Genomic DNA, 23,210 nt, shown 5'->3' with positions numbered 1-23,210 from the left:
ACTGAGGAATTATCTGGGGGAAAGACCTCCTGAGAGAACTGTTGTTTGGTGGGGACAGGACATGATCATGGAGTCATGATGATAGAACTGTCTGCTTCCTATAACCACAGGTCTCTCTCTAGGCCTCAGTTCCCTTTCTACTTCTCAGGGGTATGTGCTTTTCTTATAGTACTCAGAACACACCAATGACATGCTAACAATCCTCACATTTTCCTACTGGAAGCAGTTGGGATGCCACACGAACCATACTTTTTTATATTTTTGGCTGTGAGCCTAGCCTTTAATTGCTGAGCCATCTCTTCATTCCGTAAACCACACTTTCTTAAGTGTAAACATTCATAGGGCCAAGCCATTATTCTATTTCTAGGCATGCACCTTTCCTTCCCACAAAAGGAGGCATTTGTCTACACAAAGTCTCTTATACATGAGTTCACAGATAACTATATTTGAAAAGACACTAGAATGGCCCAAACTTAAAATATCCCAGGGTTTACCAGCAGAAGAATGAGTGAATGAATGGACAGCATAGTCCCAAAGCAGAATACTATACAGCAATGAAGAGAAAGAGCTATTGTACACAATTACGTGGATAAACCTAAAAATAATAGAGTTAGCTGGGCGGTGGTGGTGCACACCTTCAATCCCATCATTTGGGAGGCAGAGGCAGACAGATCTCTGTGAGTTTGAGAACAGCCTGGTCTACAAGAGCTAGTTCCAGGACAGCCTCCAAAGCAACAGACAATCCCTGTCTTGAAACACAAACAAACAAACAAAATGAGTTGAATGAAAGGTTTAAAAAATATATAAATGACATGATCCCATTTATGTAAAACTCTGGAAAACACAAGCCAGCCTTCTGTTCCTGAAAACAGACTGAGGGGGCAAGGGTGGTGGCGGTGGTGGTGGTGGTAAGGGATATTGTAGGAGATGGGTCTGTAAGGAAATGTTTTAGAAATGATGGCTATGTTGTTGGCTGAATATTGGCTTGATTAAAAAAATATATGAGGGTCTCACCCCGGCTAGCCTCACACTCACTACATAGTCCAGGATGGCCTTGAATTCCTGATCCTCCTGCCTCCACCTCCCAAATGCTGGGATTACCGTCATATTCCACAATGCCCTGCTTTTGTTTAATATTTATCTAGCAATGAACTGACTAGAGACCAATGTATGGAAATAGCTAGAAGCAAAGAAAGCAAGGAGGTGGGAATAGTCCTAAACCCTGATTCTGCTTCTGGGGGAAAATGACATCTGTCTGTCTATTGTAGCTAGCTTTGAAGCATTAGGCTAGACTGGATGGTGAGCCAGTATCAGGGGTCCTGCTGCTTCTGCCTCCACTGTGCTGGGATTATAAATGCATTATACCATGCCTGCTGCTGAACTTCACAGACTGACCCATTCCTAGAGCCTGAAATTATTATAGATGTGGTTGGGCAGGGGGTGGGACTGGGGGCTCTTCATGTGGGAGAATGTGTAGCCATTTAATATCTTGGATTCCTAAATAAACAAGTTCCTATGGATGGTTCGGGAATACTGACTTATCTAGAGATCCCTACGTACTAGAAAAAGAGTCAAGCAGGGTATGTACTGGGAAAACTATATTACAAACCAAGGCCTGCCAATTCTAGTGGAATCTGGCTTTACTTTTTTATTAATACAAGATTGTTTTCTCCAATATGTTATTGTAAGGCTCTTCTAAAATTTGTTTTTGCATATGTATGCATGAGTATGTACTGCAGGGGTACACACGTGTGTGGTGCAAATGTATCTATGTGTGTGGATATGGGTGTATAGGCCTGAGGTTGATGTCAGGTGTCTTCCTTGAACCCTCCCCCTTTTTTATATTACAGCAGGGTCTCTCACTTGAACCTAGAGCTCAGTGGTTTGTCTAGTTTAGCTAGTTGGCTTGCTTCAAGGATCCTGTCTCTACCTCTTGAGTCCTGAGATTATTGGTGGGCTTTGATGACTGCTCAGCATTTACATGCATTCTGGGGATCTTAACTCTGGTCTCAATGTTTGCACTCCCATGAGCCACCTCTCTATCCTCTTAGATTTGGTTTATAACATCTTCTATATTGTGTGTTGTTAACTATTTCCTAATACAAGTGACAGAGTGACAGGAGCCAAAGGCCAGTTATTTCTGCATCTCCCATGGCTAACAGTAGATGTTAAACGATTTTGTTACTGTTGTTAAGAAAACAAATGCAGGGCTGGAGAGATGGCTCAGAAGTTAAGAACAAAGGCTACTACTCTTCCAGAGGTCCTGAGATCAACTGCCAGCAACCACATGGTGGCTCACAACCATCTATAATGAGATTTGGTGCCCTCTTCTGGCCTGCAGACATACATGCAGGCAGAGCACTATATTTATAATACACAAATAAATCTTAAAAAAGAAGACAAATGCATTAATTTTACAACATGCCCCATTCTCTCTGTGTATGTGTTCTCATGCATGTATGTGAATTCACATGTGTGTGGGTACACATTCATGTGTGTGAAAGTGCATACCCAAAGTTGATGTTGAATGTCTTTCTTCAAGGCCTTCTACTTTATTGAGACAGGATTACTAGTTGAACTCAGAGCTTGCTGATTTCAGCTAATCTAGTTAGCCACCTTGCCCATGGTTCCCCTGCCTCTGCCCGCCAAGCGATGGGCGTAAAGAAAGTCTCCTTGCTTGCCCAGTTTTTACTTGGGTTCTGGGGGATTTCAATTTTGGTTCTCATGCTTGTAGAATAAGCACTTTATCCACTGAGCCATCTCCCCAGCCCTGAAATCTATTTTCTTAGAGATTCAGTGGCTGTCACCAGGTACAGCCAATGCTCCTTCCCCCAGTATGAGGAGTTCATCTGCTCACCTAGCTTAAGACCCAGGCTCTTTGGTACCAGAGGTGTTGGGAGGGTGGGCAGGGAATGAATGATTGATGTGGCCCCTTCTGGAACCACACCACTCTTTTCTATTTATCTTAGCTATGCATATATAAAGTCACACTCCAATACTTCTCTGGTCACTTGACATAAGATGCTGTTGTTTGCTGTGATGTGTGACAGTGGCGTGCTCATCTCAGAGGCTGTCATGATCACTAAATGTCAAGTTCCCAGAAGCAACTATGACAGCTCAGGCACGGTAGGCTGGAGCCACTGACTTCCCCTGTCCTGCCGTCTAGGAGTTAATGAGTGGAAACCCCAAGCCCAGTTCTAAGTAAATTATGTTCCCAGAGTTGCTACTGCTGGTTCTTAGTCCCAAGATAAGAAATTGCCTTTGAACTTGGTTTGTTTTTAAATAGTAGATATACTTGTGGCTTTTGCTAGATACTTTGTGAATGCCTCAGCCAATGCCATGTGCAGACTAGGGCACACTTTATGACCCAACATGCCTGGCAATGGGTCACAGGTGTGCTGCCAATAAGACATTCATTTGTTGAGCTAAATCTAACTCCTGGACCTGTAGCAATCAAGCAAGCACTTCAAATAATTGTGACCCAGGACTAGGACATGGCTTAGTAGATAAAATGCTTGCCACACAAACATGATGACCAAGTTTGATCCATAGCACCCACATAAGAAGGCAGGTATGATGGGGTGCTCCTGTTACCCCAGTTTTGAGGCCAAGATAGCAGGGTCCCTCAAGATTGCTAGATATCCATTCTTGTCTATTTAGTGAGCTTTAGGCCAATAACTTTTGCCTCAAGGTAGGTGGACAATGTTCCTGAGATCACCTCCTGGCTTACACAGGCACACACACACACACACACACACACACACACACACACACACACACACACGAGAGAGAGAGAGAGAGAGAGAGAGAGAGAGAGAGAGAGAGAGAGAGAGAGAGAGAGAGAGAGAACTATGATACAGGAAGCTGAAAACAATAGCCTTTATTGACTGCAGCCTCATGGTGCCCATGATCCTTCTAAACCTTAAGTAAAGCTTTTCCATGTAAATAGTTGTGGAAGAGAAGGAATGTAAGTCCTTAACAAATATCAAAGGGGTCTGTGATAAAATAATAGGGTGAAGGCCCTTCATTTTCTTAACTGGCATGTGAAAGTACATTCTAACTGTACTTGCACAATAATGGCTAACCCATTTTCCCCTCAAACGTCTAAACACTTCTTAAAAGACTTCCCTTTCTTTAAGACATGGGTATTCAATTATACCATCTGATGAGCAATTCACAAGATTGGGGACAGGAGACAGGAACTGAATTGCAGTGACAATCATTACTTCAACTTGCAGTATGTTTGATTGCTCATTTTGGCTGAAGTTATTTTGTGTTTGGCTTTTGAGAGAAGATGCTCTGTCTTCTCTCAGTCATTAACTTAAAAAATTATTATTATGGGGGAATTAAAATAGTAATGCACGTATTTCAAAAATAAAATGTAAAAGATTTAGACTCTCGCTAAACAGATGCCATGTTGGATAAATGAAAATCTTAGTTATGTTGTTTGTCTGTTTAATTTTTTTCTTTGTGGTGCTGTATAGGCCCACAAACTTCAAAATGCTAGGAAAATACTCAAGCTAAACTACTGACCTTCATGTCCTCATTCCTCAGTTTACAGTCTCTATACATATGGGAATACTAAATTTGAACTCAGGAGTTGATTCTTAAACTGTTAGAAATGGTGCCTGAAAGGTAGCCCTTTCACAATGTCTTAGACCCCTGGGATATGTCAGTTGGTATTGGGCCCTGGTAGTCTAAGATCAAGTGGAATTGGTCATTTTTGGATCTGGGTCAAGGGGACAGGAAGAAATTGGCTCCAATATTAGAGGTCCTGAAACAGGACTTTTGAACCTGGCTGTACATCAGAACAAACTTGGGTCTTTGAAGAAAAATAAACACAGCACAAACAAGTCCTGCATCTTTCCAATCTATCACCAATGTGGAAAGAAACCCTGGCTCCAGCCACGTGATTGTTCTAAGGGACTGGAGAGATGATTAAGTGGTTAAGAGCATGTGCTGCTCTTTCAAAGGCCCAGGTTTGGTTTTCAGCACCCACGTGGTGGTTCATAATAACTCCTGTCCTTCTAGGAGATCTGATGCTCTCTTCTGACCTCTGTGGAAACTGCATGCGTATGGCAAACATATGCAAATGCAGGCAAACACTCATACACACAAAAATGTAAACAAACACCTAATTTTTAAATCATCTAATTTAAAGATCAAATTTCCTCCAGGGCCATTGCTTCTGAATGTCTCAAAGCAGTCCAAACTGCCCTCACTTGCCCAGGTCATCATGACCGGGAACCCTGCAAAATGAACACCACTCATAGCTGTCTTTATTTGGGCAGAGTTAGTGCAAATCAGAAGTTACCAAGTGCAACTGAATTCTAGAGCAGGAAAAACATTTCTGAGCAACCTGGTGACATTTGAGGAGAGCCTATAGCTTAGTTCATACAGCAGTGGGTGTTGCATCATAGTTTTGCTGTGTAGCTCAGGGTTTGCAAGACACTGACATGGAGAAAAGCTGGGTGGAAGTCTGTACTATCTTTGTAACTCTACTGTAATTATTTCCAAATAAAAAGCTTCACAGTATAATAGCAACAGAGAACGAAGAGTTTGTAATCAATGCTGCAAAAATCATTTGCCAACGGGTTGCACTCAGTATTTTCGGGTGTAAAGTTTTATATTGTTGTCTCTTGATACTTTATCAATAAATACCAATTATGGGGGACATAAGGCTAGGGAAAATTCCAATTTCCTGTCTGCATTTACTTATATATTATTAATTAATTAACTTATTTATTTTCCTCAGGGTTCCATCTGGACCCCACAAAATGTCATCACTAGAATTAACACTGAAGGATGACAGACAACCTCTAACCTAAGAGCCATACATTCTACTAGACACCCCTGCTGCTTCAGGGAAACCCCTTAACTTGTGCCTGAGTGTGATCTGCTCTGGGTTGGTGATTCCTGTGTCCAGAAGCTTTCCCCCTGCCTCTCCATGCCAAGTGACAACTAACACAGAGTGGCTGTCTTCTTGTAGCCACTTTGCAGGTCTGAATCTCCCTTGATTTGAATTGGGTAATTGGCAGATTCATGTACTTAAAAGTTGCCTCAGTGTGTGTGTGTGTGTGTGTGTGTGTGTGTGTGTGTGTGTGTATAAAACAGTACAGTATGTACACATATATACAAACACCTTGGGGCACACATGCCCAATGTGAACAGTTATTAAAATGTTTCATGTTGAGATGAGGCTGTTATTGTACTTGTCTAGCATGCACAAGGTCATGAATTTGATTGATTTGCAGCAAACAATACCAAATAGTGTTATTTGGCATGCAGATGCAGAGAAAAAGCTGGGTTCATGATCTTGGCTATAGGAATCACAAAGCCCAGAGCAGGTCACTCTTCTAAGCACAAGTCCAAAGGGCGGTGTTTGTTTTTCCCTTTCTTTAAAGGAAAAGAAGTATTCCAGTTACCAAAGAGGCCCAGAGATGTATGTAGGTCCACGTATTACCAGGCCATGAAGGACTGGTAATCCCTTGTCCTTGTCTAGTTGGTCTGTTTCCTGCACTGTCCTCTCAGAGGCTTGACTTTCTCTGGAACTGACACCTCCCCTTTGTCCCCTGCCAGTTCTCATTCAGGAACCAATGGGTGGCCCAACTCTATTTCATGGGCACTATGGCTGGAGACACCCTTCCACTCAGATCTGGAAGTGCTGGTAGGCCTGTGCATTCTCAAGACCAGCCAGAGGACGGCTGTGTGACCTGCTATGGGAGTGTGATGCTTCTCTCAAGAGTGACCTCTACACACAACATATATGAATGAGTGGACACATATCCAGGTTGGTTATCAGGCCATCAGAGAATCAAGAGAGTTAAGCTCCCAACTACATAGTTCTGTAGACTCAAGGGTGTGTACCTCCCGCCTTTGATGTATGGCTTCTGTGTCCTCCTCTCCCCTTGGGAGGAAGACTGTCTTTCTACCTTTTCATCTTTCCAGTTACTGCTCTTGACTAGGATGATCATGGCTGTGGTCTGTAATCCTCACTCAGATTTCTTCCTCTCTAGGGTAAGATAGCATGCTCATTCTTTGACTCTTGTTGACTCTGAAGGAAACTCTAATTGGGACTGTCCAGAGTTCATGGACTCTTTAAATTGAGTAAACTTACTTGGGAAATGGGAACAATGAGGCTATGATTAATTGAGGCTTACGATTTCCTTCCAATCAGTGGGGAGTAATTAGGGGGATTGCTTACGGGGATTCTCAACGAAGATGGTAGAGAATGTGTTTGCGAAACTCAGTTTGTGTAGGTGGGCAGTTGCTAGAAGGGTTTCTTCTTTATTATCTGCTAGATGCTTTCCTGCCCGCACCTCTCCTGGCCTGCAGGTGGAGGTCCTTCCAGACCAGAGAAGGCTAGCCTGTCTGCCTAACACTTCAGTGCCCTGTGGGCTCCAACCCCAGAGCTGCCCTGCTCCGTCTGTGAGGAGGAGGACGCTTTGCACTCTCCACTGCTTTTGTTCATCTACCGCCCCAAACATCAGTTGTATGTGGTGTGTGTGCACATGTGTGAGATCAGAGCATAACCTTGGCTTTGTCCTTTACTGTTCACCTTTTCCTTTCCTTTGGAAAGTTTTTATTGATTTATTACTTTTATGTGTGTACATGTGTAAGTGTCTTCATAGGCCAGAACATTGTGAGCTGGAGTTAGAGGTGGTCGTTAGCCACCTCTGTGAGTACTGGGAACCGGTCTTAGGTCCTCTGTAAGAACAGCAAACACTCTTGACTGCGGAGCTATTTCGCAAGTCTCCCTTCATATTGCTTGAGACAGTATCTCTCACTGCAGAGCAGGACAGGTAGGCCAGCAGCACAGTGTGCCTAAGAGGTCAATTTGTCTCTGAAGAGGTGATAGGAATATGTATTTTGTGTACTTGAATATGCAGCTAACAAAATCAAATTGTTACTTTGTTTTATGATAGCCTACTAGAAGTCTTTGCCTAAAAATTATAGGATTGTGCAGAAGTAAAACGAGTTAAAATTTTATTTAAGTTTGCCAGTTTCTGCCATCTTCTTTGTATTCTTTATCCTAGGAAGGCAAATACCTGACAGGGTTCCTTAAGGAGTAATTGGCACAGCTATGTGGTTAAAGGTTGTACTGTAGTTCCTGTTTGCTAAGAGAGAATGTTAGTTGTTAGTTTTGTTTGTTTGTTTTGCTTTTGAGACAGGGTCTTTCTAAGTGGCCCTCGCTGTCCTGGAACCCACAGATGATCTGCCTGCCTCTGCCTCCTGAGTGCTGGGATTGAAGGCATGTACCACTATAACTAGCAAGAAAGGATATTTTTTTTTATTGCCATTTCAGGTGTTTGCATGCTTTTATTGCCAGAGGCAAAATACCTATCTATGAAAGGTTCACACCTGCAGTTTCTATTGGTGTGAGCATGCCTGACTGTGACAGAAATTCCTTTTGGTGAGTGTGAGACTCTGAGATGGTTCTCAAGTGGCTACACTGTTCTCTGACCTATAAAAGCTGTAAGAAATTGTAGAGGGCTGCTAGGTCTTTTGCAAAGCATTAGCCTGGGTCCCTGCCTCCTCCTAAGCAAAGAAGAGATCACCCGTCTCTCAGAGGGCATGGCTGATCCTTTGCTGAGAGCATCCACAACATTTCTGTCTTCCCCATGCTGGTGTTACAAATGTCGTCCAACAAACCTGGCTTTCATTTATTAACCTGAGTTCTGGGGACTGAAGTTAGGTCCTCACGCTTATATGTGGATTCCCCAAGGCCAGCCATAGCCACAGACACAGATGCATATTGTCATTCTCCCACTGATCCACACAGAAGGCGCCTATTCTTGTTTCATAACCCATCCTACCTCAGTGGTTCCACCTCACTCCTGGGGTCTGGGCTGGACTCTACTCTCCCACCCAGCCACTGACCTCACCCTGACTTAGGCACATTTTAGGAAACCATGTCTATAATTCTAAAGACGTGGAGGGTATGTGTACGTGAAGGTACACACAGGGGAGAGTTCTTGGGGAACATTTATTTAAAGTAGGTTATTGTTTTGTTTTGTTTCCTGGTGAAGGGGATGGGGAAGTAGAGTTTGAGGAAAAAGGGCTGACAGGGAAAGTCAGGGCAGGCTCTCTGAGACAACTACTTCTCATTCCCAGAAAACATTGAGAAGAGAAACTGGGAAGACATGGGGGTAGATATCTAGATACATCCAATAGGGGGAAAGGGAGGGCCCAGGAGTCCTACAAAATACCCAGGCCAGTATCTGTTTAATGGAGTTCCAGCCTTGGGCTTTTCCCATCATGAATGTATACAGCTGTTACTATCCCTCTCTCTGTGGCTTGGTCTTCTGTCTTTCCTGATCCCACACATCCCAATTCTTTGTGCTGAAGGACTATTGGCATCCCTTAGATGATTACAGCCATCCCCGTTCCAATAAAACCAAGGGCCGCACACATCTAGGAAAGTGCTTCACCACTCAGTAACGTCTCCAGTCCATAGCTTATTCTTATCTAAGAATTTGGGCTGATCTTCACCCAACTCTCTTGGTAACAATCTACAAAGAGAAAAAAAAATAATTCCATGAACCTATCCCTCCCTTTATTATAAAACATAACCTGAAATGGGAGGCTGCTGAAAGCAAGCACACTTTTACATCAAATAGGTGATATGCATTTTGTATCCTCTGTTTCAGCTTAGAATATGAAACTTCCCAGCTATCATCTTTCGCCCTGAATTTATCATCAACTCCACTTCCTGTTATTGTTTCTCCAGTACTGGAGAGGAACATTTACTTTCCAGAAGTTTTCTTTTAACCTTAATGAAAACCAAACCCACAAGATCTACTTAAAAAAATAAACATCTCAGTCTGAACAGAATCTGCTTGATTATAAGAACGTTGACCTAATAATTTCATAATATTAGCATCTGTCTAATTATATCCTTGGCGGCTCCAGCCCGATCACTGGTATTTGAAATTCAGATGGTGAACTTGGACTGACCCCCCCAGCCCCCACTGGACCCAAGTAGCCTGCAGCTGATTTTGCTATGCACAGCTGAGGGAGGGTAATTTCCCATCCTGCTCTTCTGTTTGGGGGTCTATCACCTCTGGACAGCACTTACGTCTCATCTGTGAATGCGATTCCAAAGTATTCCTTTTCCTTCAGGTTAAAATGAGAGGCCACGAGGTCAAGAAGCTCCTTGGCCAAAAGCTTGGGCTAGAAGAAAAACACAAAGGGAGAAGATTAAGTCACCAGAGACTTTCACTAAATCATGCTACCATCTTGGGTTTCTAGCACATTCTCAGTGAAATATCTGAAAACACAGGCGCACTACATAAACACAAATGACTTTTATAAAATCCAAAGAGGGACTTGGTTGTGGTTCAGTTGGTAGAGTTCTTGCCTGGAATGCACAAAGTGTCATGTTTGATTCTTAGCACAGGATACAATTGGCTGTATTTCTACAGGAAGTGAAGGCAGAAGGATGAGGAGTTCAAGATTGCCTTCAGCTACATAGCAAGTTTGAGGCTAGCCTAGACTACATTACACACACACAGAGAGGGGGGGAAGGGAGAAAGGGAGGGAGGGAAGAAGAGGGAATGAAAGAGGGAGAACAAGATAAACAGGGAAAGAGAAAGACTGGAAGAGACACTAGGGCACTGCTATATAAAACAGCCAAGGCAAAGGTCCCAGGTAACAGACAGAGGTTCTATAAGATTGGCTCTGTCAACAAATGGTACTTGGTCTTTAGTGGGGCTGTTCAGCCTGGTAACTTTCTTTCTCCACCAGATGCTGTACTGACAGGAAGATGTCTTTTTAAAATTGATGTGTTTAGCAAACACAGGCAGACCCTCCTATTCTTAGGATAAAGTAACTTTCTGATAAGCCCATTGCAATCTGAAGATGCTATCAGGTCCAAATGCATTTAATATGAGTACCAGACCTTAGCAACACAGTGCTACAGGTCTGGTAAACCAAGACAAAAGGGTACAGTTAACAGCATTCAGATTTATTTTGTAACTAAGTTGCAAGTTTCTAAGCATGGGCTTGGTGGATGACAACCTTGCTTCTCTTCACTGAAAGGTTGAACAATCCTGCCACAGTGTGGCTGCTTCTGCCTGGTGATCACATGTATAACTGTGGAGCTCTGGCTTTCAGCATCATTAGAGGAAAGTGTAGCAATAACCTGACCTAGAGAAAAGATCCCTACGCAAAATTCAAAGTACAATTTTTACTGACCATCACTTTTGTACCATTGTTGAGTCCAACATCACTGAACCATGAACTGTGTCCATTTGCTGTGTGGTAGGCACTGCCCTAAGTACTTCTTATACACTTTTACCCTCATAATCCTATGAGGCTGTCTATCATACAGGGCAGAAGTGGGCCCAGAGATCAGGCAGCCATTTCTGCCTCCTCTTGCCTCTATGACTCTGGTGAAAACCACATAGATCCACATGGGTTTGAACTGGTGGTAGTACTTCCTCCCCTGCTAATTAGAGATTAATGGAAAACCCTACCTTGATGAACCAATGGCATCTAATGCTCTCTCCTTCCATTCTATTCCCAGTATGCTACAATCTGAGTCTAAGCCAGCAGGAAATTCAAAATTAGAAGTCAAAGCTTCCTTTATTAATAGGAAAAAGTCTACAAAGGGCATGCAGAGGGATGTACATGGCACTTCTCAGAATTAGGCAAATGAATTAGGAAAGATGCTGCAAGACTGAGTTCTGAAGCTTGAGCACATGCTGTGGGATGCTACAGGCACTCATGCAGCTGTTCTTCCCAGAAGATGCTGGGCTGCATGTAATTTATGGGTTGTAGTGAGGTAGTAGGCTGACTGCTTTTAAAATGTAGTGGATCATAATTTGTTCATCAGAATGACTGCCATCTCTTTGAAAGTAGCCACAGTTCATCTGTGATGCTTGCTGTTTTTAGAAGTATTTTGAGCTGGGCACTGTAGTACATACCTGTAACTCCAACACTTAGAAGGCTAAGGTAGGAGAAACAGGGATTCAAGGCTAGCCTGTGCTATACTACTATAATTTTTTTCCTACTTAGGATTATCTTTTTTACTTGCCCTGTAAGCATGTTTTAGACTTAGCATCCTTGTCAGCAAGAACTCTTCCAACACTCAGAATAGATTTTAACGTGTGTGTGTGTGTGTGTGTGTGTGTGTGTGTGTGTGTAAGTCAAAAGTCACTTGAGGTCAAGTCTTGAGGGTGGGGATAGAAGGTCACTTGAGGTCAAGTCTGCTGAGTGGAGAGAGATGAGGAGTGGAGTCTTACTGGATCATTCTGGTATTAGAAAATGAGGTGTGACTAAAGAGTCCTTACTGTGGGTTCTTGTGAGCTATGGTGAAGTAACTAACCCATTCTTGGAAAAGACATCACTGAGATTCCTCTCTCTTTGGGAATAACATTTTAAAGATATTTGCATACCCTTGCTTGGTGTGGCGAACTGAATGAGGAATGTCTCCTACAGACTGATGTGTCTGAACTCTTGGCCCATAGTTGGCAATGCTGTTCGGAATGTTATGGAACTTTCAGGAAATGGAGCCTTTCTGGAGGCACACATCACCAGAGGCAGGCTTTAGGGTTTTACCACCACCTCTGGCCTCTGTCTGCCTTCCAGTGTGTGTGTGTGTGTGTGTGTGTGTGTGTGTGTGTGTGTGTGTGTGTAAAATGTGATATCATGACTGCCAGGCCAGCCCCATGCACCCATTGTCCTTCCCACCATGCTGGACTGTACCTCCTGTAAGTCCAAATCAATTCTTTCTTCTCTAATATTTTTTTAGTTAGAGTATTTTATCACAACAGCTAAAAGGAACAAATACAGTTGAAAATGCATACATTTATCCAGGAGGAGGAAGGTACTGGTTAGCTATAGAAATGGTTGGGAGAAATTGCATGGTTGGAGTAGGAAGGGAGCCAAGGGAGGTGTGGAGGGCAGGGGACATGGTTAACAGGTGTTGGGTACTTGTGTCCTTCACCCAGTTAAGCTTCTGAAATGACAGAAAGGAACACATGGGACAACTTCAGTTGACCATGTAACATTGACATACATCTGCCCTTTAATGTCATGCCTTACAAACGACTATCTGAGGCATTGCTACCCTATCCCAGACACAGTTCTGAGAGCTTCCATACACTATGCCATTATCTGAATGACAGAGGACTGTCCATCCGCCAGTCAAGACTTAAAAGTCAGTAGATGGGGTGTTCTCAGACTCAGCAAAGCCAGTATTGGAATCAGAGTCTGGATACACCCAGTGGAATATTACTCATCTATGTGCTACATGAGTGAATACTGAAGACATGCTAACTGAAAGAGGCTGAAAAAAAAAAAAAAAAGAGTGTCATTGTCATTTCACTTGTGTAAGTAACTAAGTCCATGTGATTTCACATGCGTTATCAGGGGTTGGAAAGGATGAGTTACTGCTGAATGGTCACAGAATTTCTGCTTCAGATCCTGACAAAAGTTTGGAAATGGTGAATCTTCAATAACACTGTGCATGTAGTTAATGCCCCGAAGTAAGTGTGTGTGTGTGTGTGTGTGTGTGTGTGTGTATACATACAATGGTTAAAATGGTAAATTTTATGTTGCATAGATTTATCCCAGTTTAAAAAAAAAAAAGAGAAACAAAATATAAGCCCTAGCTTGTCTCAAAGTGGTAGCTACTTCCTGGGTAAGAGGTCAAGCACTATTTGTCTTGAAGGACCTGTCTAGGGCTATAATGCTGAGTCAGTACACTGACATTACACATTTATAGCTAGCATGAGTCTTCCTCTGAATTTCAAACCTCAGAGCTTTAGAGATGACTTGACATACTGAACAATGGTTGCTCTTTGAGAGTCTTGTAGGTACTGACTTTTGGCCCCTCTGAGATGACATGTTCCTCTGATTTCACCTGTCTCCCAAAACCTTTTTTATACTGGAAATCTTACACTGAATAACTAAACAGCTCAAGCAGCCACAGCTGTGGGGCCGAGGAGGGGAGCCTGACCCTCTCTGGTGAACTCTGCTCATACCTTTGTGGACAAATAATTGCTGAAACATGGAGAAACACCAATTGCTTTTCATGGACAGTAAGTATGACAGGCCAAAGGCAAGAAAAGCCCACCTCAGGGCACTCACAATTTAAAAACAGAGGAACCAGGGCTGGGAGACTCAGTGCCTGTAATGTTCTTGTCCCACACCATGAGGCTCTGAGTTCAGTCTCCAGAGGCAAGTTAAGAAGTGTGTGGGAGAGTGAACAGAATGCGCTACATACATGTGTGAAACTGTCAGATAACTAACTTCATAATAACAGTAAGAGTCACACTAACCAATGAGAGTTCTGCCAGGTTAACAGACCCTGACACCCTGAGATGCCCATTATACATAATGAACTAATTTCTCTCCTGTTACAATAGAAGACAGTAGCCATGAGAGAATGGAGGGGAAAAGTAGGGTTGGTGGTGCATGCTTGCAATCCAGGCCCAGGGAGGCAAAGACAGGCAGATCTCTGGGGCCCTAAGCCAGATTACTTGGTCAGCTCAGCTCTAAGTCCCTGTGAGACACTACATCTCAAAACAAACAAACAAACAACAACCCCCCAAAAAAAACAGAAGTGGAAAGGGGGTAGTTGGTAGATGGCCTGGCTTCACATACACACATACCTATGTGCACACACATGCATCTGTACACATAAACTCATACACAGAATATGATAAAAAAAATAAAAACATAGGAATGCAGTCAGTGATGGGGAAGGTGACAGAAGGTTCTAGAAGAAGGAGACATGGATGTTGCAACTCTATCTTAAATCCTCACAGAATCCCACACATGTCTTTCAAGGTGACTGGCAACAGCCCAGCTTCTGTGTGTTTTCATCTCTTAAGAGTCAGAGCAGTACCATCAGCTGAAGTCCAGGACTGCTCAGTGTCTTTACTGTTGAGACAGTGGCTTCATTTGTCTCCATAAGGCCTGGGCCACTGATGGCGTCAACATCTGGATCCCCCAATCTTGCAATGGAAGAGGATAGTCTTCTTTGATGATTGAGGAACTACAGCATTTTGGAAGTTCCTTAAACTCTTTTGGAGTGAGTTATCTGGGAAGCAGAAAGCTCTTGGCTGTTACATACTTGGAATGGATGTTTATAGAATCCTGGTGGTTGTAATTTGCCAATCACTGGTGCTGTAAACATTTGTGGATCCTTGTAGGGATCTAGCTGGGAAAGAGGCCAAGAAAGAGGTCTGTAGCCCCAGGGAGTTTGAGAGGACAAACAGGGTAGGGACCTGAAGGCATCATGGTCAAGACAAGCCCTGTGTGTCCCTGGTGAGCTATGCCAGTTTCCTCAGGGTCACTGGCTATGCTGGTGGGGATGTCAGTGATCTTCAGATGGGCTTTCTCTCAGCCTGTAATTGATTGTCTTCTTTCACTGGCTTCTTTCTTTCCCCTTTTAATTTAAATTATTTTCTGTTCTGCTTTGTGAGATTGCATCTCTCCTTAAAACTGGATAACAACTTTCCTTGCAAATGCCCCTCTCAGCATGCTCAGCCACCATGGTTCTAAGAATGCCACTTTCCAAAACTAAGCATGGACACCTGCACAGCCACCACATGCTAAAGGGAGGACAGCAGCAGGCCTTTGCCACGCTGACTTCACCACCAAACTCATGTGAGGTTCTGAAGGAGCTGGCTCCCATAAGAACCCATGGGCACATTTAGCCTGCAGTATCATTTTATGTCCAATGCACTTCTAGCACGTTCCTTTTTCCTCCAGGCGATGTGAGTGATTGCCACGACCAAAACAGCATGTGCAGATGGAAAGATGGCTTAGTATATAAAGTGCTTACCATAGAATCATGGGAACCTGAGTTTGGATTGCTGGCACCCATGTAAAAGTGGATATGGCAGCATGTACCTCTAATCTCAGTGCTGAGGAGATGGACACACCCCAAACTTATCTTCAGCAAGTTCAGCCCAATTGGGGAGCTCCAGATTCATTGAGAAGCCCTGTGGCAAACATTATGGTGAAGAGAAACTGAGGAAGACAATCAGTGTCAACCTTCCGCTCTGCATGTATGCCCACACATGTGCATGCACATCTCCATATGTGCAAAGGTGGGCTTGTGTACACACACACACACACACACACACACACACACACACACACACCACATGCAAGCACACACGCATGTTCAGCATATCTGTAAGATGTAAGAAGCTCCAGGCAGTCACACACACACACACACACACACACACACACACACACACACACACACACCACATGAGCGCTCAGCATATCTGTAAGATGTATGAAGCTCCAGGCACTGTCCACTGATGTGGGGTGTCCTTCTGTATACTGTAAATATGTGTTTATTATTGGTTGATGAATAAAGCTGTTTTGGCAAATGGTCAGGCAGAAAAGAGCCAGGTGGGAAATCCAAACAAAGATACAGAGAGAAAAAAGGTGGGGTCAGGGAGAGGCCAGATAGCCACTGGAGAAGCAAGATGTGAAATAACAAGCCACAAGCATTCTGGTAAAATGTAGAATAATAGAAATGTGTTAATTTAATTGTGAGAGCTAGATAGTAATAAGACTGAGCCATTGAACAAACAATTATAATTAATATTAAGCATTAGAAAGATTATTTAATCAGTGGCTGTGGGGACCAGCAGGTGGGTGAAAAACAAGTCCAATGAGACTGGGTGAGACAGAAAAAAACTTCCAACTACAGTTCACGTAACCATGATCCTTCTGGAAATGCTACCATTGTTGGTAGCACCCACTTTGGACTTGACAGGCACTCACTCCAGATGGATGGCCTTGAACAAATGATAAAAACTCTACCCCCTGTCTTCTCCTCTGTCAGATGATGGGCTGGATTTAATGACATGAAGGATTCTAGAATATTTTTCTTCATGCTCGTAGTAAATCAAACTGCTTCCTCCTCCACAAGCTACTCAACTCCCATCCCAAAAGGTTGTATATGCTCATTCAAAAACTTTCACAGCCCTGGCACCCTCCCTGGTTAGTAAATCTTATCTCATTTTCTTATACAATCTGGAGCAAGTTGCTTAAACTCACTGCACCTTAGTTCCCTTATCTGCAAGGTGTTGGTAATGACTACACCCATGTCACAAGGCTGTCATGAGGCTTAAATGAATGACTTACATAAAGCACAGTGTGTGGCATAAAGTGAATATTATATACATATCCACTGTTATTTCAGTTCTTTTTACTCTACTTATAAATGGATGATATATATATGTGTATGTAATATATATATATATATATATATATATATATATATATATATATTTACATAGGTGAATGTGTATGCAAGATTCAGGCCTAAATGCTATCTTGATAACTGAGAACATACTTTGACAGTAGTCCCAGTATCCATAGTCACCTCACCTTTGTCTAGTTCCCTTCAAAATCTTCATTCCTGCCCAAAGGCCATATCCTCAAAGAAGCCCTCCCTGACCATCCCACCCAGTTCCTGCGGAACTTTCTGCATGTGTTTCATTCTTCCTTAGCACGGATGCTTTACTATGTGGGGTGTTATATGGGACATAACTTAGTGTACCCTGTAATGACTTGGAGGGAAGCATTTTTACCATAGAGTCATCTCCCCAAACCTACAATGGTCACACACACACACACACACACACACACAGAGAGAGAGAGAGAGAGAGAGAGAGAGAGAGAGAGAGAGAGAGAGAGAGAGAGAAGAGAAGCTTGAATACCATCACACATCTCCCTGTAAGACAGACCTTAACACAACCACACAGAACAAGGCATGAAGACAGAGGCTGAGTGAGGCTGGCTATGATCAGCACCTCTGGGATTTTAAGAGACACAGCTCTGTCACTTTCAAGCCCCTAGCTTGTTATTTGTTTTGGTAGCCACAGGAAGCACCTCTCCCCAGATTGGGGCCCCAAAGATCTGCTATATACCACAGATCCTGGAACACAAAGTGTAGGAAGTGCGGAATCTGGAAGTTATCTGCCTTAAGGGTGATCTGGGGCCTGAGCCCCTCTGGAAACTGTCTCTTGTGTAACCTTGTGCATAAGGCAGGTGAGCCAAGCCTGGTTTAGTTGTTAGCAGCAAAAAGGCTTCAACTCAGCAATGGCCTCTTCCCTCCAAGCTATTATCCCCAAGGGGCACCATTAAAAAGCAAAGGAATTACCATGTCAAAGTTAATTGCATTAAAAAATATATATCAAACAGTACTCTTCCTCATACTTTAAGAGAAATCAGACTAGTGTCAGAAGACAAAGTCAGTCATTGCCTATGGTTTTTATGTTTTTTTATTTATTTATATCTTTTTGAGGTATAGTCTCCAGAATGTTCCTGAACTTGGAATCCCCCTATTTTACTCTCTCCAAACTCTGGGTGACTAGAGAATAGAGTTACTGAGATTAACACATAAAAAAGCCAGTTTGAAGAGGAAGCCTGGAAACCCTTTCCCACCAGGGATCATGCAACTAACAGGGCATGTACAAAACACACAGGGAGAGGTGGGTGCCATGTAAATGCCTTGTAAAGACTCAGGGTCCCCAGGCCAGCGGTTCTGGATTCTTCCTTAGTTCATAGGCTGCTCCCATCCTTGGTAGTGCTTTACCTTTCTTCCTCTCTCTGTCTCTCTCTGCCTCTCTTTCTCTCTCTCTCTCTCTGCTTTTTCGAGAGTTCCAGGCTGGCCTCCAACTCAGAGATTTGCCTGCTTCTGCCTCCCAAGTGCTGGGATTAAAGGCGTGTGCCATCTACGCCCGGCTTTGCTTGTCCTTTCTTAATAAGCTGTCTTTCTATTTCTAGCCATGCATCCCTGGTGCAGCACATTGACCTGGGAAACAGGAGCTCTGCAGCATAGACCTACAGCCTCACACTGAGCATGCGTTTGCCTTTCCTTTCAAACACTGGCCTTTAGCCTGAGCATGTGTTCTCTGACACTGGACTTTTCTCACCGCCTCTCTAATCTCCGTGTCTGACTTGAAAGGCATAACTGCCCTGCCCGTCCCCATCTCCCATATTCCTGGCAGCTGCTGAGATTTTCGGCATACCCACACTGTTGTTTTTCTCTCGCGTTTCAATAAAAATCATTCCTGAACTTCCCTGAGAGTCTATTTCGAAAATCTTTTATTAATGACACCAAGAACAATTCCCCCAAAGATACTTGGGTCTCCCCAGAAACACCGGGATTATAGGTATATGTCAACATGTCTGATTGCCAGGGGTATTCTTGTTTTGCTACTGTAAGGTACATATTGTCTGCTGAGCTGATGGGGGACTTGCCCACCCTCATGACACAGCTACAGGCACTGTTTCCAGCATGGCTTGCTAACCTGCCTACCTACTCTGCCTGCCAAGAAACTGGGGAATCCCAAGACCTAGTGATCGGGTGAGTCCTACTCTTTAGGGATGGTCACAGCAGTGAGGTGGCAGAAAAGGTCATTTCTAGGAGTGGGTAGAAATGATGTCATATCAGCACCGTCTTTCTGGCCGGAAGGGCCTGGGATTCTCTCCCTGGGAAATCTGAGTGGAGGAAAATTTGGAGTGGATGGGTGAGCAAGGGCTTGTCCTTGTACCCCTGCACCCTCCTCACTAAGGCCAACAGAGGCTTATTGGCTGATCTGATTCCTGTGGGGGAGGGGTAGTGCATGAGGTCACCCTTTGTGGATTCTGCCCTGAGGGTTATAGCAGCTGCCCCTCCCCTGCTACCCTAGGGGCTCTGATAATTAACCTCTCCAACCCAGCCCTGTATTGAGTGGCTGGGGACACCCTGAAGCCACTTGCTTTATGCAGACTGATAAGAACAATAGGACTTGACTCTTCTCCAATATGTAGGAGAGGTCTTTCTCCATGGGGAATACCTACCCATGTCTGTCTTCCCAGCCGTGACACACAAATGTGTGCCACCATGCCCCACTTAAAACACACACACACATACACACACACACACACACACACACACACACACACACACACACACACCAATAACAACAAAATAAAAACAAAACCGCTCCCTAAAAAAAAAAAACCCAAAAAACAACCCCAAAATAAAACATGGGATGGGGGAGATCCATCTCAGGTCTCATGTTTGTAGGCAAGTACTTTACAAATTGAGCTATTTTCCTTTTTATTATTGGCAGAGTGAGACAGATGAAAGGGTGGAGTATAGTGCCAGCCCAGCCCAGCATGGAGGTTATACAGACAGGTTTGGAGGCAGACATGAAGCAGAGAGCTGCTAGGCAGTTGTGCCCCCCTTCCCCACAAATACATAGGGCCAGATGCAGTGATGTAAAGGAGGTTTTGGGGGGCTACTAAGATAGCTGAGTGGGGAAAGACACTTGCACCAAACCTGATGACTTGAGTTTGATCCCCGGGAGTCAGGTGCTAGAAGGAGAAGAGAGTCCCCTGAGTAGTCATGTGACCTCCACATGCATGCTGTGGCACATCCCCCACTTCCAATAAATAGCTTAATGAATGAATGTTGCTGGGTTTCCATCAGATCATACACCTCCAGAGACACACTGAAATGTCACTTGCATGCCCAAGGAAGGACTTGCTGGGTTCCTTTTCCTAACCCTGTAGCAGAGGATGGACCCTTCCCACAACTTCTCTGCAAGCCAACTGCAATCATTGCAGGCTAGTTTCACATCTCTCAGCAAATCTTCAGAGACTCATGGGATAAGGTCTCTCTGGGAACACTTTAAAGCTCTCCATTGCCCTTTATGTTTTCTTCCCTGGATCCCTGCCTTTTATTTCCACATAGTTTCATCCATGTTGTTCTCAGATACAGTGTGGCCTGAGTCAGGCATCAGGAAAGTCAGGGGGCTGATAAGAGTTTGGGAAGGAGTCTTTCTTACTCATGGACTTGAATGATGCTGGATGAAGGCTTTGACAGCAGACATAATTGCTTCTCTACAAATGCGCCTGGCTTGGAAGTCTGCTTTATACAGGATCCCCCAGGGACTCTGGAAGGCAGGCAGTGTTCATTAGGGCATCCCTCCTGCCTCTGTATTCACACAGCTTCCCCCACTCCCAGACTGCAGCCTGCTCAGGGTGATGTCACAGGACTGTTAATGAACAATACATTTGCTTTGGTGGGAGAAGTACAGGCCCTTCCACAGTCCTATTTGCCTATACCAGAAAGGGCTCTTAAGTTCATGACCTAAATTATGGGATATTTCTAGTGAATATGGAGATGCCACACTGAGTTTAATCCTAGGATTGTAAGGGTCAGCTTTTGCCATGATCTCAACTACTGTTTCCATGTTTTCTCTTTAAGAAGATAGCCGGGGGTGGGGGGTGGTGGTGGGGGTAGAGAGATGGCTCAGGGGTTAAGAGAGCCTACTGTTTTTTTTTTTTTTTTGCAGAAGACCTGGATTTGGTTCCCAGCATCCTCAGGTGACTCTTAATTGCCTGTAACTACAATTCCAGGGGATCTGATACTCCCTGACCTCTGTGGGCACTGCATTAAACACATGCAGCAGGTACACATACAAATACCAGACAAACAAATAGTGTTTTTTAAAAAGATGCCTAGGTTTGATTGGTAAAATGCTGGCTAAGTAGGTATGAAACCCTGACTCTGGATTCTTAGCACCCACACAAAATGGCAGGATGGTATGTATCTGTGTTCCTATTACTGGGAAGGTGAAGAAAAAGGATACGTGGAGCTTACACACTTGCACACACACACACACACACACACACTGCTTTGAATATTTGATACTGCCATTACCTCATGTTTTGGGGAATGTAGATAACTTCCTTGAATGGAAATGTCCCCCCACTCCCTGGGTGATGAAGTTAAGTCCTCTAAGATCAAAGAACACATTAGAGGATTGTTGTGCTTCTCCTGGAACAACGGGCATCAGCCATTCGAACTGAACTAGAAGTTCGCATGGTGTTGCACACTGAATTACAATCTAACAGGCATTAGGGGCTGCATTTGCTAAAAATTCACTCCTTATCTGGCATAAAGTAACTAAAAAGCAAGATGGAAACCTGAAATCTTTCCCTTCATTTTGCACGTTCCCTTTATTATAGGCCACCTGCACACCTCTGTGCAGTCTTGTTAACCACTGAGTGTCCCTAACTTAACCTTTCTCATTAAGGCTGATGACAAATACCAGAGTAGCAAAGCCATCTTAATATCAGATTTTTAGAATGTTCTGTTCAAGATCTCTATGAGGTACCTAAAGGTCTGTCCTAGACTTGCAGTCACCTCAGAGTCTAGGAACATCCAGGCCTCTGGGGAGCCACACGTATGAGGGCAATTGTTCAGGATGACAAGGTTGGAGTCTGAGTATTCAATTCCTGAGAATCAGCATGAGGCCACCTTGTGGGATCAGAACCAAGGCCATGATTACCCAAACCACACCTTGACCAGAACTGCTACATAATGCATTGCTCTTGTCCCTACCCATCTCCCCCTCTATTAGAACCTAAAGCCCATGTCAATACCCCAAACATAGACTCAGGATCATTGGGTCCTGTTATCTGTTCCCCTCTGCAGCAGATGGGGGGGGGGGAAAGGGAGGGAGAGAGAGAGAAAACCTCATTTCTCTGCTTTTCACCATTACTAATCTTTTTAATTGGCATATTGGAGCTGAGAGGCCATGCCTAGTCTCTTGGGGATGTCCAAAGCTCTGACAATGATCCCATTTGTTTTATTTTCAGGGAACTGCAGACGAGGGCATTGTCCTGACACTGAGGAACAGCCACTGATTGGAGTCTTGAAACTGGCTCTCTGTGGCATGTGTGGAGGTCACAAAGTCTTAGACAAGGTCAAGGTATTTATATGGTCATTGTCATACTTAATGGTGGCTGAGAGTGTCCAAGAGTTAGGGTTATTAAAGGGTGTGCATGGCAAAATGGTGGAGATGAAGACTAAAGGTGAAATCATTTTAGGCTACCCTGCCTAGCAACAAACAGAAGGGTCCCTGTGCACCTAGGATATGGCTTCTTCTCAGAGACTGTGGCTTCACTGCTGCTGTTTTGGTAATAGACACTTGCCTTGTAGTACACTGCTAGTGAGAAGTGGATGTTTGGGGGGGGTGGCTAAAACAATATAGGAGTGGTCCTTTTAAAAACCCTCCCCCTTTACCAAACCTGTACTATGAATCTGCAATCCAGACCAGGGGGCTCTGAAACTCAATTGTGAAGTCCATGCTAATAAGCCACTAAAGTAGGGACCGTGATACCTCCCTCTTCAAGTTTTGGTGATGATGCAATAAATGATCACTTATGAAGTT

At 43.8% G+C, this 23,210-nt stretch overlaps 1 protein-coding gene across 8 annotated transcripts in view; it reads right to left on the bottom strand.

Moving 5' to 3' along the window:
- The window catches only part of Frmd4a (FERM domain containing 4A), a 590,169-nt gene that overhangs the window by 128,578 nt on the left and 438,381 nt on the right, over positions 1-23,210 (bottom strand). For all 8 annotated transcript variants that reach the window (XM_051205872.1, XM_051205874.1, XM_051205870.1 and 5 more), the window contains one exon: positions 10,079-10,173. In XM_051205872.1, the coding sequence (XP_051061829.1) occupies positions 10,079-10,173 (95 nt within the window). The remainder of the gene's footprint in view (positions 1-10,078; positions 10,174-23,210) is intronic.

Source organism: Phodopus roborovskii, unplaced genomic scaffold (assembly GCF_943737965.1).
Source record: "Phodopus roborovskii unplaced genomic scaffold, PHOROB, whole genome shotgun sequence".
In the NCBI taxonomy this organism is placed as follows: Eukaryota; Metazoa; Chordata; class Mammalia; order Rodentia; family Cricetidae; genus Phodopus; species Phodopus roborovskii.
This window is presented reverse-complemented; position numbering and strand designations above follow the sequence as displayed.